This window comes from Archocentrus centrarchus, chromosome 14 (assembly GCF_007364275.1).
Source record: "Archocentrus centrarchus isolate MPI-CPG fArcCen1 chromosome 14, fArcCen1, whole genome shotgun sequence".
NCBI lineage: Eukaryota > Metazoa > Chordata > Actinopteri > Cichliformes > Cichlidae > Archocentrus > Archocentrus centrarchus.
This window is the reverse complement of record NC_044359.1, coordinates 35,286,213-35,301,615: the sequence shown is the minus strand read 5'-3', so window position 1 is coordinate 35,301,615 and position 15,403 is coordinate 35,286,213. Positions and strand designations below refer to the sequence as shown.

Genomic DNA, 15,403 nt, shown 5'->3' with positions numbered 1-15,403 from the left:
TTGCTTTGAAAGCTATTTTTAAAGACTATTTTTGAGCAGTTTTTGTTGCTGATCTGGAACTTCTTTTATTAAGCACAATAAACTCCAAGGCACATCTCCAACTGTGAGAGCTATTTTTATCAAGAATGCCTTTATTAGTCCCACAAATGGGGAAATTGCAGTTAACAGAACATCCATCCAAAACAAAAACATAACACAGACAGGGGGGGACAGATGTCTGAGGTCATGCAACCGTTTCACAACGGCGCTACCTTTAGCAGAGAGACAGAAAGAGATACATTGGGATAGTTAGGTTCAAAAAAATCATCTCATACTGTGTTCATAAAGAACACCTTACGAGGTTCCAAAAAACACCTCAGCAAAAAGCATATTGCACATATAAAGCCGGGATAGCAGTATGGTGGGTAGGGTCAGGGTCAGGAGGGGACGCAGACGGAGACGAGAGGGTGGGGGCATTGTGGAGCCCAGATGCCAGCTCCCAGGCAAACAGTTTGCTGATAGTGATGGAAGTTCATCAGCAGCCTTGGTACACCAGATCCAGCTTCACAAATCACAGAGAGGGCTGAGGGGGATAGCGGCCTTCACACATAGTTCTGGAGAGATATGATTGCCAGCCAAGGCCGGCTAGGGAGCCGAATTCTGATAATGCAGGTGTTGTTTTGGAACAGGCTGCTTGTTTTTTCAACAGCCTTCAGTCTCACTGGGAAACCATTCAATAAATCCAATAATCCAAATTCATTAGTTACCGTCCTCACTGAGCAGAACCGTACCTTATCTCCAGATCGAACCCCTCTCACCTGCTACTCCCCAAGTCTACGGCTCAGGTTCATCAGGCTTTGAGTCTGAGTCTGTACCATTCTGGTCAGCCCATCCACCTGGGTCGGCAGCCTCTGCAGATGTCGAACTGCCGTCCAGGTTTTCTTGATTTCACGGTAAATCAGGTATCCTCCAAGCCCAAACAGAAAAGATACCGCTACCAGATAGCCAAATATGTAAGCGTCTTCCACGTCTTCCACCTCTAGGGCCGAGAAGCACACAGGTCTCCACGAGCTCCAAGAGTCGATGACGTATCCAACCGGGTCTGTTCCACTCGGACACGCAGGCTCCCCTTTCCCAGATCTCATAGTGGAAAAAATTCGATCCATGGTCTTGAAGGCCCAGTTTGCCAAATCCATATTGCTCTCAATCTTATTCTTATTCGAACAGTGTGCAAGAGACGCTCTCACAGCAAGCAGCAAGCAGGAAAGATAGGGAGGGCAGGGAGAGAGATAGAATGCGACCGTCCCCGTCAGAGGCTGGAGCAAGAAATTTTTTGTTCTTTATCTCATCATTTTGTTTTTTCTTAGAAAAAATTGGAAATTACATAACCAGTGTGTAATCTGGTTCTAGTGCAGGTACAGGACAAAGGTGTTGCAAGAGGATTTGTCTGTACTCTACCATCTCCTTTAACCCCAAACTGTGTCACAGGATATATCAACACCTGCCTCCATATTGTAGCATCGAGCCACTCCAAGGGGAAACAATGAAAGGAGTGTGAAGGTGTCATCAAAAAAGAAAAAACAATGGCAGATGCAACAAAACTTTAGTGTGCCCTTTAACACTTAGACTGATGGCTCGGGCAGCAGTATTTGCAGAATGTGACAGAAAGGGTGAGGGAAAAGAAAAAAAGGCCACTGATTGGTATCAGCACGAAAGCTGTCCTCAGAGAGACACCATGCTCAGTGGGACAGCTGGATTGTATAGTTATGAAATGGACCATAGAACCTTTCAAGTATTGTCTACTGAGTACAGAATTCAGTTTTGACTATGGAGGCTCTGTGATAGTTAGAAACCATGAAGGTATTCTTAAGTTTTTGCCCCACATCTCTGTAAAGAGTCGCCATCCACCACTGCAGACACATATGCAAACACTCACGCACAATGTCACAATGTATATTCTGAAATATGCGATCTATAACGGATGTAACAAGGACACTTTAGATGCTGCTGCACCATGTTGATATTGACAATTACATGGTATGATTAATGGACTTCACCTTAAAGCTACAGCTTTACAAAACTTTGATTAATTCCTTTCTTTTCAGATTATAACACTGGCTGAAAGCTTTCTCAATAATGATGTAGAAATTATAGTGACTCATTCATACTTTTTCTATCAAGCTGATCAAGACAATCCAAATGAATACTTTTTTGTATGTTTTGTGCAGAAGAACAAAATGTTTATACCCTATTTGGAGAGGCAATGTTTTTTTCTTTGACATTCAAGGTGTTGTGCACATAGAATTCATCTATCCATCTATTGTTGAAAAAATGTCCATGAAACCAACCAAACAAATAAACAACCAAGCAACTAAAACTACATTTACAGTATTTCAACATTGCCAGGGCATACATTAGCTGATATGATTATGCATATTTATGGATATAATTTAGACTATAAATGGTTTTCAAAAGAGTTAAAGACCTCTACATATTCCTTGAAGTTCAAACTAGTACTAGCACAAGTAGTTTTTTTCTTTTTTTAAAAAAATATCTTGGTACCACATAGTTCCTGAATTATTTTCTATTGTAACGCTTTGTAATTGGCATGCAGTAATCTTTTTTACTAAAGCTGCACAGAGTGGTGTCTAGACAGCAGAGCTCCTTAAGCTAATAGCTAATATTGCTGTGGTGCTCCGCTGAGTGCTTTTAGATACTCATTTATGCTGGCTGCCACCCGGTACTTTAATGGCTCTCTTATTACTCATCTAGTCATGCTACACTGACACTGATGCTGTGCTGAAAATATGGCTAGCACCACAGACCAGTAATGTGGGAATTCATGATAAAGGTGATTGTTTTTATATCAACCAAGATTATCATCATGACTTCTTTCAAGTCATGATGATTTTCATTCAAGGTAATTCAGATTGGCATTTATATTCCAACACTTAGACTGTAACCATGTTTTGTCATTATCTTACACTTTTTGTATACTTCTGTGTTCTTGCTGTGTAATGATCAAACTCACCTGGAAAAATAACTTATCTTTAATTTTTTATTTTTAACCTTGTATTATAATGCCTTCAGATTGTCAGTCGTTCTGTTAACATTTGTGTGCTCTGCTTGGAAATTGTTGTTTGAATGGTGACTTGTCACTGATAACAATGCTGTACACACACGTACACACACACACACACACACACACACACACACACACACACACACACACACACACACAGTGAGAGACAGAGAGAGTTGAGAAGTCTTAAAAAGGAAATAAGACAAGTGTCTTATAAGACAGAGCAGAAAATCAAAAACAGAAGCACTCCAAAAGTGCAAACCTCCACTAGGTTCACTCTCTGGGGAATAGTATTGTTTTGTATATATTCTTTTTTTTCTTTTTAAATGTACTTTAAGAAGTTTGTAGTGCAGTAAAAATCAAATAAGGATAGCAATACATATGTCTACACAAACATTATGTAAGAGTATGGATAATAGGCACTGATTTAAAAATTAGTGGACATGAATAATTTGAACTTATTATATAATATTGTACTAAAGTATATTTCTAACTACCTAACTTCAGCACCACCACATGTGTGTGACTGTACAGTTATTCTTTCATTTTGACAAACTGTATTAACACATTGGACCTGAAATCACATAAAATCTGAGTAGAAAAAGTTAGATTTTTTTTACTATGAAAACCACATGCTTAACAAACTATTTTTATAGCAAATATCAAAGTTATATACAACTGTTTACATTAAAATGCAGGGAAGGACTCAGGAGTTTTTCTGTACAACTATTTAATCAGGTCTCACAAAACAAAAAGATGCCACACAAATTATTTATGCCACCCCAGAGAACAGTTCCCGTCCTCCACAAGCCAGAGGGGCCCATCACAAAAACCTTCCATCAATATTGTCTCTGTTCCTCAGCAGCCAAATTCAACCAAACTTAACCTGTTATCGCATAATTTTCTGATTAGAGATAAGATAAGATAGTGTTTATTTGTCACATGCACAGTTATACACAGTACAATGCACAGTGAAATGTATTTTGTACCTGCAACCTTATATACACACACATATAAATAAGAAGAATAAAAATAAAAAAAGTAATTCACACTATACACTATACTCTATATACTATACACTATACACACTTTTATAAATTATAATATTGGTTGATATAGTGCATTTTTCCACCAATAGGAAAGAGGATGTCAGGAATTCTTTTTTTTTTTTTTTTTTCTTTATTAGCGAGCACTTCCTGCTAGTGAAACTCCTGTTTTTGTCATTTAGTCCTACACAAAACTCTCATCGAGTTTTGTGGATAATATACAGGAAAAAGCATGTTGTAAATTATTGGGCATAACTCTGGTTTTACTTGGCCTATCAACAACAAGAAACTGGTACGTAGTTTGAAGTCCACAATTTCAGATCATGTTGAAATGGAGATCCAGCACAGCAGCGTCCCAATGCCATGTCATCTCAAATCGGCGATATAATTTTGACACACCGGCACATCCACTGACCCCAAAAGGTTAATCTCTGGCTCTCTTCCACAGTGTGTCTTTTGTCCTGTCTCACTCCCCCCATCCCCACCCAGTTGTGGCAGATGAGCCTGGTTCTGCCAGAGGATTCAGGAGAGTTTTTCCTTTCCGCTGTCACCACGTGCTCGCTCATGAGTTGTCATTCTGATTGTTGTGGTTTTCTATGTATTATTGTAAGGTCTTTACCTTACACTATAAAGTACGTTGAGGCAACTGCTGTGATTTGGCACTATATAAATAAAACTGAATTGAGTTGAATTGAATTGAACTGAACTGTAACACTGCTTCTTTGCAATAAATCTTATACTGTTTATTACAGTTTATTTCCCCTTAAATGGAGCCACATTTGTAAGGAAAAAGCATTTGCTGGTTTAGCAGCTGAGTTGAGTAGGTGGGTTGTGCCCATGAAAACTTGCCAAATCTTCTCTGCCAATGCCAAACAGCTTATTTTGCTATTGACTCTTCTTTGGTGCCATTTATTGGATTGGATGATTGAAATCTGAAGAAACAAGACATATTGGCAATTTCACAATTCATTCATTTAACAAACAGGGGCCACAATAGCATGTGAAGGAACCATACACAGCCACAACAGCCTGGCACCTCCTCCTTATGCAGGTCACCAATGTGGTCACACTGTTGTGAGATGGCATCACATTCTTCAACCAGTATTTGTCACAAGTCAGCCAATGTGTTTGTGCTGGTCACTCTGGCACAAACAGCATGCCCAAGCTGATCCCTCAAATTTCCAGTGGGGTTGAGGTCAGAACTACAGGCAGCCCGTTCCAGCCCCTCCACTTGTAAATTCTGGAGGTAGTCTCTGATAAACCCTACTATGTGGGGACAAATGTTGTCATCTTGGAGGATAGAGTTTGGTCCTTGACTGTGGGGATATGGGATTACCACTCATGTCAATATTTCTCTGCATTGAGATTGGGTACTAGAAGGACAAAACTAGAGTCAACAGCAGAATAAGCGTGCTGGTAGAGAAGATTTGGCAAGTTTTTCATGGGCGCAACTCACATACTGAACTCTGCTGCTCAGCCCACAAATACATTTTCCTTACAAATGCTCCATTTAAGGGGAAATAAAAGGCTTTCCAATGATATAAGATTTATTGCCAAAAAGCATTGTTACAACAAAGAAATAATTGACCAAACACAAATGTATTTACTTTTTTTCTAGGTTTAGTTTTGAAAAGCTCTGTATTGCATTTTTATCACATTAACCATCAGATCCATCTACTGACCTTGAAGAGAGGCAAGAAGTCAAATGTGACATATCATAAATCTTCATCTGGTAATTTTTTATATGTTGACAGTATACACCACACTTGTAAGAATCATAGTTTCTAAGTTATAAGGAACTTTTGCGCAATCTGGAGTTTTAATAATAATAAGAGTAATAAAATATATTCTGGTATTACTGTTTGAGAAATAATTATTTTTGCTGATCACACAGCAAATATAATTAATATATAGAAAATTCAATACAGTTTGCCAGACTAGATCAGATTTAAACAGTTTAGCATCAACAGAAATGTTACATGTCTGAAATAGTTTATTAAGATTTTCAGACTTTTTTTGTTTACCGTATTATTAACGTAGATTTAGATATAAACAGAATACCTGAGCTTTTCCCCACATAAAAGGAATTTGATTGATGCAAGGGCATGTGGACTGGTATTTATGTAGTGCTTATTTAGTCTAGTTGAGTACTCAAAGCATTATTACACTACAATGCACAGTCACCTGTTTATAAAGTATTCTATTCTATGCAAGCAGTGCTTGATGTTCCTTAGCAAATTGGTTTGTATTTCCTGAAACCTAAGAGTTTTATTTTGTTTTTAAAATCAAACAATCACAAAACTAGGTAAATACCTGGATTTATGCCATATAAAATATTGATTCATCATTAAGGATTGAGCTTGCATTTGTAGTCACCCACCAAAGACCCCTACTGAGCTTAGGATGTATAAGGCACAGCATATGAGTAGATACAGTGTAGACACAGTAGACAAAGTAATTTGATTATAATTTGACAGTGAACTTCTTTTCACCTTTGGCCATCACTGAGAACTCAGACAGTTCTAGCTAGTAACTCAGCAGCATTGTGTCACCAGTCTACCTAATATAATTACAGTTGAGGAAAATGTTAATTACCTGTGCTTGCAGTTCCCTGGTTTCATGCAACGAGCTGATTATCCCTAGCCCACAACCTTTTTAATGAATCCCCAGCCAGCTGCAGCAGTGTCTGCAGCTGAGGATTTGGAAAACATAATGGCATTATGCTAATGTTGAGATATTGCTAGATTGACATTTCTACTGATTGGGATTAGTGCTCCTATCCATTTTCCCACCCACACAGCAATGGCTTAAAGTCTCTCTCTGTCATAAGAACATGCTTTTAACATTGTTGGTGTCGGGGGTAATTTGTGGTGTTACTCAAGTGGGCTTGTTTCAATGCAATTAGTTTGTTTTCTTTGTGTAATGAGTGCATGCCCTGAGCTGTCTGCCTTCTGGAGATGTCTGGAAAAAAGAGTTCTCCTAAATTAAGGGACAGACTATTCCTGTGGTCTCTTTTCTTTAATTAAGATTTTTAACAAGGATAATCATGAGTTTGTTCCATCTGTTAAGCTGTAAAATAATATTTATAATTTTAAATCTCATTAAAACATGTTGGAAACATGTTTCTGTAAATGTATAACCATATTACTATAATATATGTATTTATAACTGCTTATCTGAGCTGATAATATTGACTGTCCTTCTTTAGGTCAGTCATTTTGTCCTCTATTTTAGAGGTCATGTTAGAGGCATGATTTTTTATTTAAACAAGATATTTATATAAAGAAGAAATGCTCAAGCACTAAATCTATAATCACTGCTTTCAGGAGCAATGTAAAATACTCATCTGTCATATTGTTACCAGACTGGTAACAATATGACAAATATGGGAACTGTAGGAAATGTGTAATGGTTATTGATAAAAACATCACCAGTAACAGTGCTCTTATTGGTTCTTATCTGCAAATGCTCTACTACCATGTGAATCAGTGCCTGCATTGATAATAAGCCACTGGTGGCTACAGTTCCAAAGGATTAGACTATCTTGTACCAGTCTTCTAGTTTAACTGGACCTCAAGTCCACTCCCCAGTGGAACTCATGGTTTCAACAGCAGTGACCCTGAATCTTTAACACACTCATCCATCGTGTATAACCCTCTGGTTTGGAGAGGATGAGGTTGATACAGAAAATATAAATGTATAATTTTGTGAGCAGGGTTATTTGTAGAAAAAATAAGGTGAAATATAATATATTCATAAATATTTTATTTTCTTTCGTTTTTTGTTTTTTTTTTTTTGGGGGGGGGGGGGGGGGGGGGTCAGTACAGTATCTCCAGATGTAAAACACACATCTTGACATTTTCTGACATGCCTAATAATTACTGTGGCCCCTAAATGGCAGTCTCACTTGAATCTAAACATAAATAGTTTAGAACAGTGGTACCCAATGGTACTGCGAGGGGGGGCAGTAATAACAGAAATTCAGTTTGAAATTATTGGGATTTTCTGGTTTGATGTTTGGAACTTTGGGAACCACTGGTTTAGAAATATTCCCTAAAATAACAATGATGCAAATGTAAAACCCATGCAGTCACCACCGGATTACCCAGAGTGGTGTGGTCTCCATGCTGCTTTCCTCACTCTACCGCAAAATATTTAGTTATAATGTGTCTTTCTTCTTAAATGAGTACAGCATCATGAGACATATAGGTAGTAAAACTGCTACTGGAACATATTAACACATGCACTGCTTTTTTTGTTCTTTGCTTTGTTTCTTTTTCTGCAGGAACCCATAAATTTGTGACAGAGGGAGAACATCTGGTGCTCACAGCCATCACCAAAGACCAGTCAGGATCCTACGAATGCATTGCATCTAATGACATCTCAAGCCCTGATGTCAGGACAGTGCAAGTCACCGTTAACTGTAAGGGCCAAACTATCACACTGTCAGATACTGTATGTACAACATAGGGTATATTAAAGCCAACAAACTAGAGGGCTGATACGTATGTAAAATTTGGGCTCCATACACCTATCGCACCGCCTTTTGTTTTTGTTAAACAATATACAACATAATCTAGCATCGTTTAAACGGCTGTTAACACAAAGGTGATAGAAAGTTGTTGGCTGGGAATACACCCTGCTGGTACAGCAGGCTTTGCTGTACAACATCACAAGATGGGAGAATGAAATTAACACTGGGTGAGAATAGAATAGAATAGAATAGAATAGAATAGAATAGAATAGAATAGAATAGAACAGAATAGAATAGAAAGCTTTTATTGTCATCAAACACAGAGTATGATGAAAATGTAGCAGCTGACACAGTTCAGTGCCTTTCCTTATGAAACTTAAATAAATAAAATACTGTAAAACAGTATGTACGAGTTCACAAGGACCTACAGGGGAAAATAAATAAATGTAACTAATATACAAAATATACCAACTATTGCACAAGTGCACAGTTATTGCACAGAGGAATGTTATGATATACTGAATGTACTAATATAGCACAGTGAGGTAGTCAGAAGAAGAAGTGAGCAGTGAGTCAGTCAAGCTGTTGTTGTGTATTATTGTGTAGTGTTGAAGCATCTGATGGCCCAGGGGGAAAACTGTTCCTCAGCCTGTTCGTCCTGCCTTTGTGGGACCTGAGGAGTCTCTTGCCTGATGGCAGCAGGTGAACAGGTGTTGACCAGGGTGAGAGGGGTCTGCCAAGATTTTCTTTGCTCTTCGTGAGTGAGCACACTCACTGTGAATGTGTTCAGCGTAATCATGACCTAAGTTCACATTTGAAGAAACAAAAATATGAAACAGCCCAAAACACAAACATATCACTTATGCTGATGCGGATTGTTAACTTCTTTTGATTTTGTTTTCCAGATCCTCCTTTCATTTCCAAAGCGAGGAGTACAGGTACTGCAGTTGGACAAAAAGGAGTCCTGCAATGCGAAGCATCTGCTGTCCCGAGGGCAGATTTTGAGTGGTACAAAGAAGACCGCAGGCATGTTTCTCCTCTGAGCTCTAGGATTTCTGCCTGCTCTGGATTGTTTGAACTCTGTATTACAGGCTCACAAAGACACCTATTCTGCTGTAGGCTGTGGTCTTAGCTCATTCGACATAAGCCATCTTGGATGATCATTTTTGAAAAAGATGCGTTCACTCATGTCCTTGTTTAAAACTATGCTTTTGACATAATGAGATAACTCATGCATTCCTCTATGCACGGGCAAAAAAAAGTCTTCAGTCAGATAATTTGCACAAAGTCATGGGTACCAAAGGCAACTATTATTATTTTTCCTCTGTAATTGCCTTATGTCAGCAGGGTATGGGCCTCAGTGGCTTTAGAGGATGTTGAGGTATAATGTAGCTTTTTCCATCTGATGGCTTGAGACTGAAAATATGTTTATGAGAAGCCTTAGAGATGGTAAGCATATTCAAACAAAGGCTATGTTGGACTGTTAAATAGTCCCTGACAATGACAGCAGCATTTCCTGTCATTTCCTGTCCCCAAACGATGAAATGGGTTCCTATGAACAAAAAGATGGAGAGAAGTGATATAATAAATAACAAACATCCACAAATGTGGAATAAGGCAGTGAAACAGTAGCAGAGAAATAGGAAATGCAGTGTGGGAAACACAAGCTTTTAAACAAATACATCCGCAGAGAGTGCTGGCTCTTGAAATAAATGTCTACATGTGAAAGTGTTTCTAATTGTTAATCAAGTATAATTTTTAAGTGCATTTGGTAGAGATTAGATTAAATATATAAGAACACGGACTCTCGGAGGATTTCAAATCTGTTTTCTGTTTTTTACAGGGTCCTCAACGGACTAAACGGGGTAAAGATAGAGAATCAAGGGAAACAGTCAATGCTTATCTTTTTCAATGTCTCAGAAGAAGACTATGGGAACTACACTTGCGTTGCCATGAACACCATGGGAATCACTAATGCCAGTATAATACTTTACGGTAAGAATCAGATTTTGTAGTTAAATTCAGTTAATTAAAAAAAAAAAACTAATTTCTTTTCAGTAGCCACTTCTTTGCATAATATCAGCTGTGCTTAAAAAAATCCATTCTGAAAGTCACCCACTGTGTGTTTTCATTGAATTACCTTTTAATTTCCACCGATTGCCAGTTTCCATGGCAATCGCAGCACTAATGTAAATCTTCAATGTAGCTTAGAGAATAAGCCACATGAACATTTTAATTCAAGCCAGTGATGGTCAGTACTAGAGCAGTGATCTGACTAACCCTGATGATGAATCACATGGTGCATTATTCTCCTGCAGGTCCTGGTGCAATGCATGATGTGAACGGGGCTACTGTGCTACCCCATTGCTCTGTATGCCTCCTGCTGACTGTAACTTCAACCTACCTTGTCAAGTTCTAATGTGAAAGGTTGCCACCTTGGAGCTTCTCTCAGAATTGAACACCAAGAACAGACTTTTAGTCCAAAAAGAAGAATGGAAACCCAAGATTGTCAGTGGTTCACCCTTCGTTTTATTTCTTCTTTTTGTTTCTAGCTTTGCATCAGAGTCTGTTCTCTGTTGGCTCGTCAAGAGTGAGAAGCGTCAACTCGCAGAAGGGAAAATTTTAAATCATGCACTAATTTGATGATGGTAGAACTTCTGAGTTTGTGTCTCCCCAAACCTTTTTATATGTGAAAAGGGAAAAAGAAAAAAATACATGTAACTGTTGATAGTTGACTGTTTATTGCCCAATATTGAAGTGTACATTCAGATTATTATTATTATTATTGTGTCATGTCCTGTTCAATATCTGTACAATAACATTAAGCTTTTTTAGGTAAATGACAAAAAAAGAGAAAAAAATACAATGTGATTGTTGAATTTTACTGTATTTTTACAGTTGTATGCAAAACTGAATAATTGATCCTTCATTATAAACAGTTCAGAACAATAAATAGTACACCATGGTTTCTCAGGCAAAGTCCTACACATAGTGCATCCAAATTTATTATTTCCATTGTAGTGTGTGTAAAAAAAAATATGTACAAATATGTACAGACAATACCTGCACTGCTGTTTTTCAAAATGCATAAGCTTATCAAATGGCATTTTTGAAATACCCAATCACAGTGTCATAGCAGCTTCATGGCATATTCATACTGACAATCTGAAAGGTGATTTTCAGATTGTGAAGATTTCAGATTGCATGAAGTATGATTTAGGAGACGGTTATTATGCTGCTTTGTTTTCTGAAGTCACAAACACAAACATGGCTTCATGCCTGCATGACAGACCCAGTGTTCAGTGTGCTGATGGCATCATTAGTGTCCAGTTAGTAGGTAGTCTAATCAGCAATCTGACACTAACCTGATGCTCAAAGTGCTGTGGCTAATTTGCAAAGGTAAATTCTATTTTTTTAGAATATATGTTCCATATCTTAGGATGCTATTTAATTATTTTTATCACCCCACCCCCACAAAAAATCATATGTTAGTTTAAAACACAGCAAGTGGCCGTTGTAGTCCCCTCTCTTCTTTGCTGAAGATTTTTATACAACCGACACCTTTGATTCAGACTGATACTATACTTTTGCAATGTGTCACTTTTTGCTATGCATAACATAGCCACATTTAGCAAAAACAATATGACAGTGAGTAAGAGCAAACATCGGCAGTGTTAGTACTAGCAGTCCTATTGGCAGTGCTGCTAGTGCTACCAAATACTGTCAGTAATAAATGCCTGTACTGACAGTGTTTTAATTTTCTAGCTCAGATCTGGCCAGTGTGCACCCCACGGGCTGCACTCAGCCTTTTTGCTGTCCCCGACAGTGGGAAATTAGCATTCAAACATAAATAGGTAAATATCATGCAGCCTGTCCCATATCAGCCACCAAATACTGTTTGATAAACTTCCCATCAGAGAATGGCTTACTGTTTTTTTGTGATTTTGAGGGAAAACACAATGCAACTTTATTGCTTTTATTTTGAAGGTGACTACTATATTTTTAAATTTATGTACAGAAGTGTGTGCAAGCAAATCCCGCTTCATTGTAAATACATGGGAACTGACGTTTATTAGACACATAGTTTGCTAGCTCTGAAATATGTGAACTCCAACTCCAAAAAGAAAGACTGATGCAGAATGTAGAGCTTATAACAAGACATGAACTTTTGAGTATTTATTATTCCAATATGAACAAGGACTTTTGCCAAGCTTCACATATCTGGGAATGGAGCAGTCAAGACCAGCTTTGTGATTTCCCACAAAAAAGCCAGTAAGCCATCATCCACTGGGGAGTTTATCAAAGGGTTTTTGGTGGTGCTGCAGCAATATGTAGTAATATGCAATAATATGCAACGAAACATTTGAGAATGTGTCCCTTTCCAGGGAAACTGTAAAAAGACAAATCAAGCACACTGGGAAATCTGGAGCTTCAGTTGGAAAAACAAAGAAGAGAATTTTGACTTTTTCTCTTGATTCTGGACAAGAGCTCTACTGTCCATGACACAGCCCAGTACTTCATTTTTGTACATGGGATAATGAAGCAGTTTGAGATTATGAAGGAGCTGTCAGAAATGCACTCACTGAAAGGGGGGGTAAGTGCTTGGATAGGCCTGGGCTGAAATGGAACAAGTTGGCAGGTGTTACAACCAATGGCTCTCCAAATCTGACAGGAAAAAATGTCAGACCTCTGAAGCAGATGCATAAGTATAAGTGACTGAAATGAACCCAGAACTGAAATTGGTATTTTTGCCTTGTATTATACACCAGGAGGTGTTGTGTAAGTCAGTGCTAAAAATTAATAATGTTGTTGATGTTATAACTAAAATAGTTAACTTCATCAGGGCTAGAGCACTTTTGACTGACAACTGGCAGAACATTTCAAGTTAGTTTCACTGCTGGATTTTTATCCTGCTCACAAAGAGGAGAACTTTCCACTCACAAGGACACATGCTATCTTTGGAGCTACATGTGACGCAATGAGATTTAACAAATCCACATACAGATCCCCTCTGTTTGTTGCCGTTTGCATTTCCACCTCACTCTGAACCTGACTTTAATGCACTTGTTCAAGCCCAGAACAAACTAGGTTTTTCTCACAGAACAAGAAAAAAGAACTGAAACACTATAGATGAAGTAATTAAACTAAAAGTGAAATCACAATAGCAGTTTGCTAAAAGTTAAAAGTCTTTGAAATTTTACAAAAAACGTGCACATTTTCTTCAGAATTGCTTCTGGGAATGTTGATTAAATATTGATAAAACGTTGGCATTTTTACTATTCCTCTTTCACATTCTCATTGCTTAATTGAAACATCTACTCCTGCCAGTAGCAGTTTACAAAGAGAAAAAAAGTTGAGTTCAGCTTATTGGTGCAGCCCTCCACAGTGGTCCTTACTGGAGGTCTCACACGTTGAAGATCAAAGTATTAGAATTATACATTTACACTGCACTTATTTATTATGATATGGTGAAAAAACTATTGTTTTCTTCTGTTTAAAAATTTGAATAAATTTTCTGCTCCATTTCACATCAGATAATGCAACCACAAAAAGCCAGCTTGAATGAATGTTCCATGTAGCTGCTATGAAGCTTTCTTCAGGTGTTGTGAATGTGTGCTTTTAACCTGGTTTGCCCTGAGATAAATGGCGGATGCTGCTCTGAACACTGCAGGAGTAACAGGTTGATCCGTAATAGGTGGATAAAATTTTCAAGAAGAGTTTTCAGTCTAATTCTGACAGAAAATACTTAGAGCACAAGTGACTGCTAATGTGATGTTTTTTATTTCTTTGTTTTTTTAAACTATCCAGTTCACTCCTGTGCATACCTATGAGTAACAAATGTGTTGACGACAAAAGGGAAGAATCTATGTATGTTAGAATGCTCTTTTTTGTACTCATGTTAAAGTTCTGTGCTCGTGATGATGGTGAAACAGTCAGCCCTCACAGGATGTGATTTCCCCTTTTTTAGGGGTTTGCAAAAAAAAAAAACAAACAAAAAAAAAACACACACACAAGTGAGATACAGATGCCTGCAAAACTACAGTTTAGGGGTTACTGTCAAACTTTCTAACCCAGATAGAACATGAACATGATAAATATTGATGTCAGTAAGCTTGAATCAATTTGTTTAAAATCCTTATTAAAAGATAACTGATACAGGAGTCTACTTAAGATGTATTTTTGCATGACACCATGACAACAGTACAGATTTGTTTTTATGGTTTAAAGATTTTACGCTTATGCACCACATTATCAATATACTTACTCAATGCGTAATTCTCTGAGAAATTTAAGAGTTGCGGTAATCAAAAATCATGTTAATTCCTAAATTTTTTTTTTTCCTCAGTTTATTTTACAGTGTGCAATCCCGCTGACCGTTGCATTGTTTACCTATCTGATATGTTTTCTGACCTTACTGGAGGTTGAGCATACAGTAGTCACTGTTGTGGTATATAGTCATCATATCATTTGGTTGAGAGATTGCAAAATTGTCCATAAACTGGTTAAATGTGAATTTTAGTTGCCAATCATTTGTTCTGATTTCAAATGCTATGCATACTGTCATTTATTTACTGTGTGTTTTTTTGTTTTAGAGATGAAACAATATATATTGATTGAACATCAGTATTTCCCAAAACCTGCACGGTAGAGTGCCAATTTCAGACATTTACCTACAGCATTATCTGTTGTGTAATATCAATTTTGTGCTGCTGGCTGGCTGTGTGAGGTAAAGTGGTCATCAAAAGTTCACTGGCTCAATTGCCAGATGGAGCAAGATGCTGAATCTGCAATTGTCCCCTCATGTGAGCCTGTAGCTAAGAG

General features: G+C 37.7%; 1 protein-coding gene across 2 annotated transcripts in view; it reads left to right on the top strand.

The window, feature by feature from the left end:
- opcml (opioid binding protein/cell adhesion molecule-like) overlaps positions 1–15,095 on the top strand; it is a 512,217-nt gene extending 497,122 nt beyond the window's left edge. For both annotated transcript variants that reach the window (XM_030745967.1, XM_030745966.1), the window contains 4 exons: positions 8,393–8,530; positions 9,487–9,607; positions 10,425–10,576; positions 10,900–15,095. In XM_030745967.1, coding sequence (XP_030601827.1) covers positions 8,393–8,530; positions 9,487–9,607; positions 10,425–10,576; positions 10,900–11,000 — 512 coding nt within the window. In that variant the 3' untranslated portion in view covers positions 11,001–15,095. The remainder of the gene's footprint in view (positions 1–8,392; positions 8,531–9,486; positions 9,608–10,424; positions 10,577–10,899) is intronic.
- Positions 15,096–15,403: the final 308 nt, after the last annotated feature.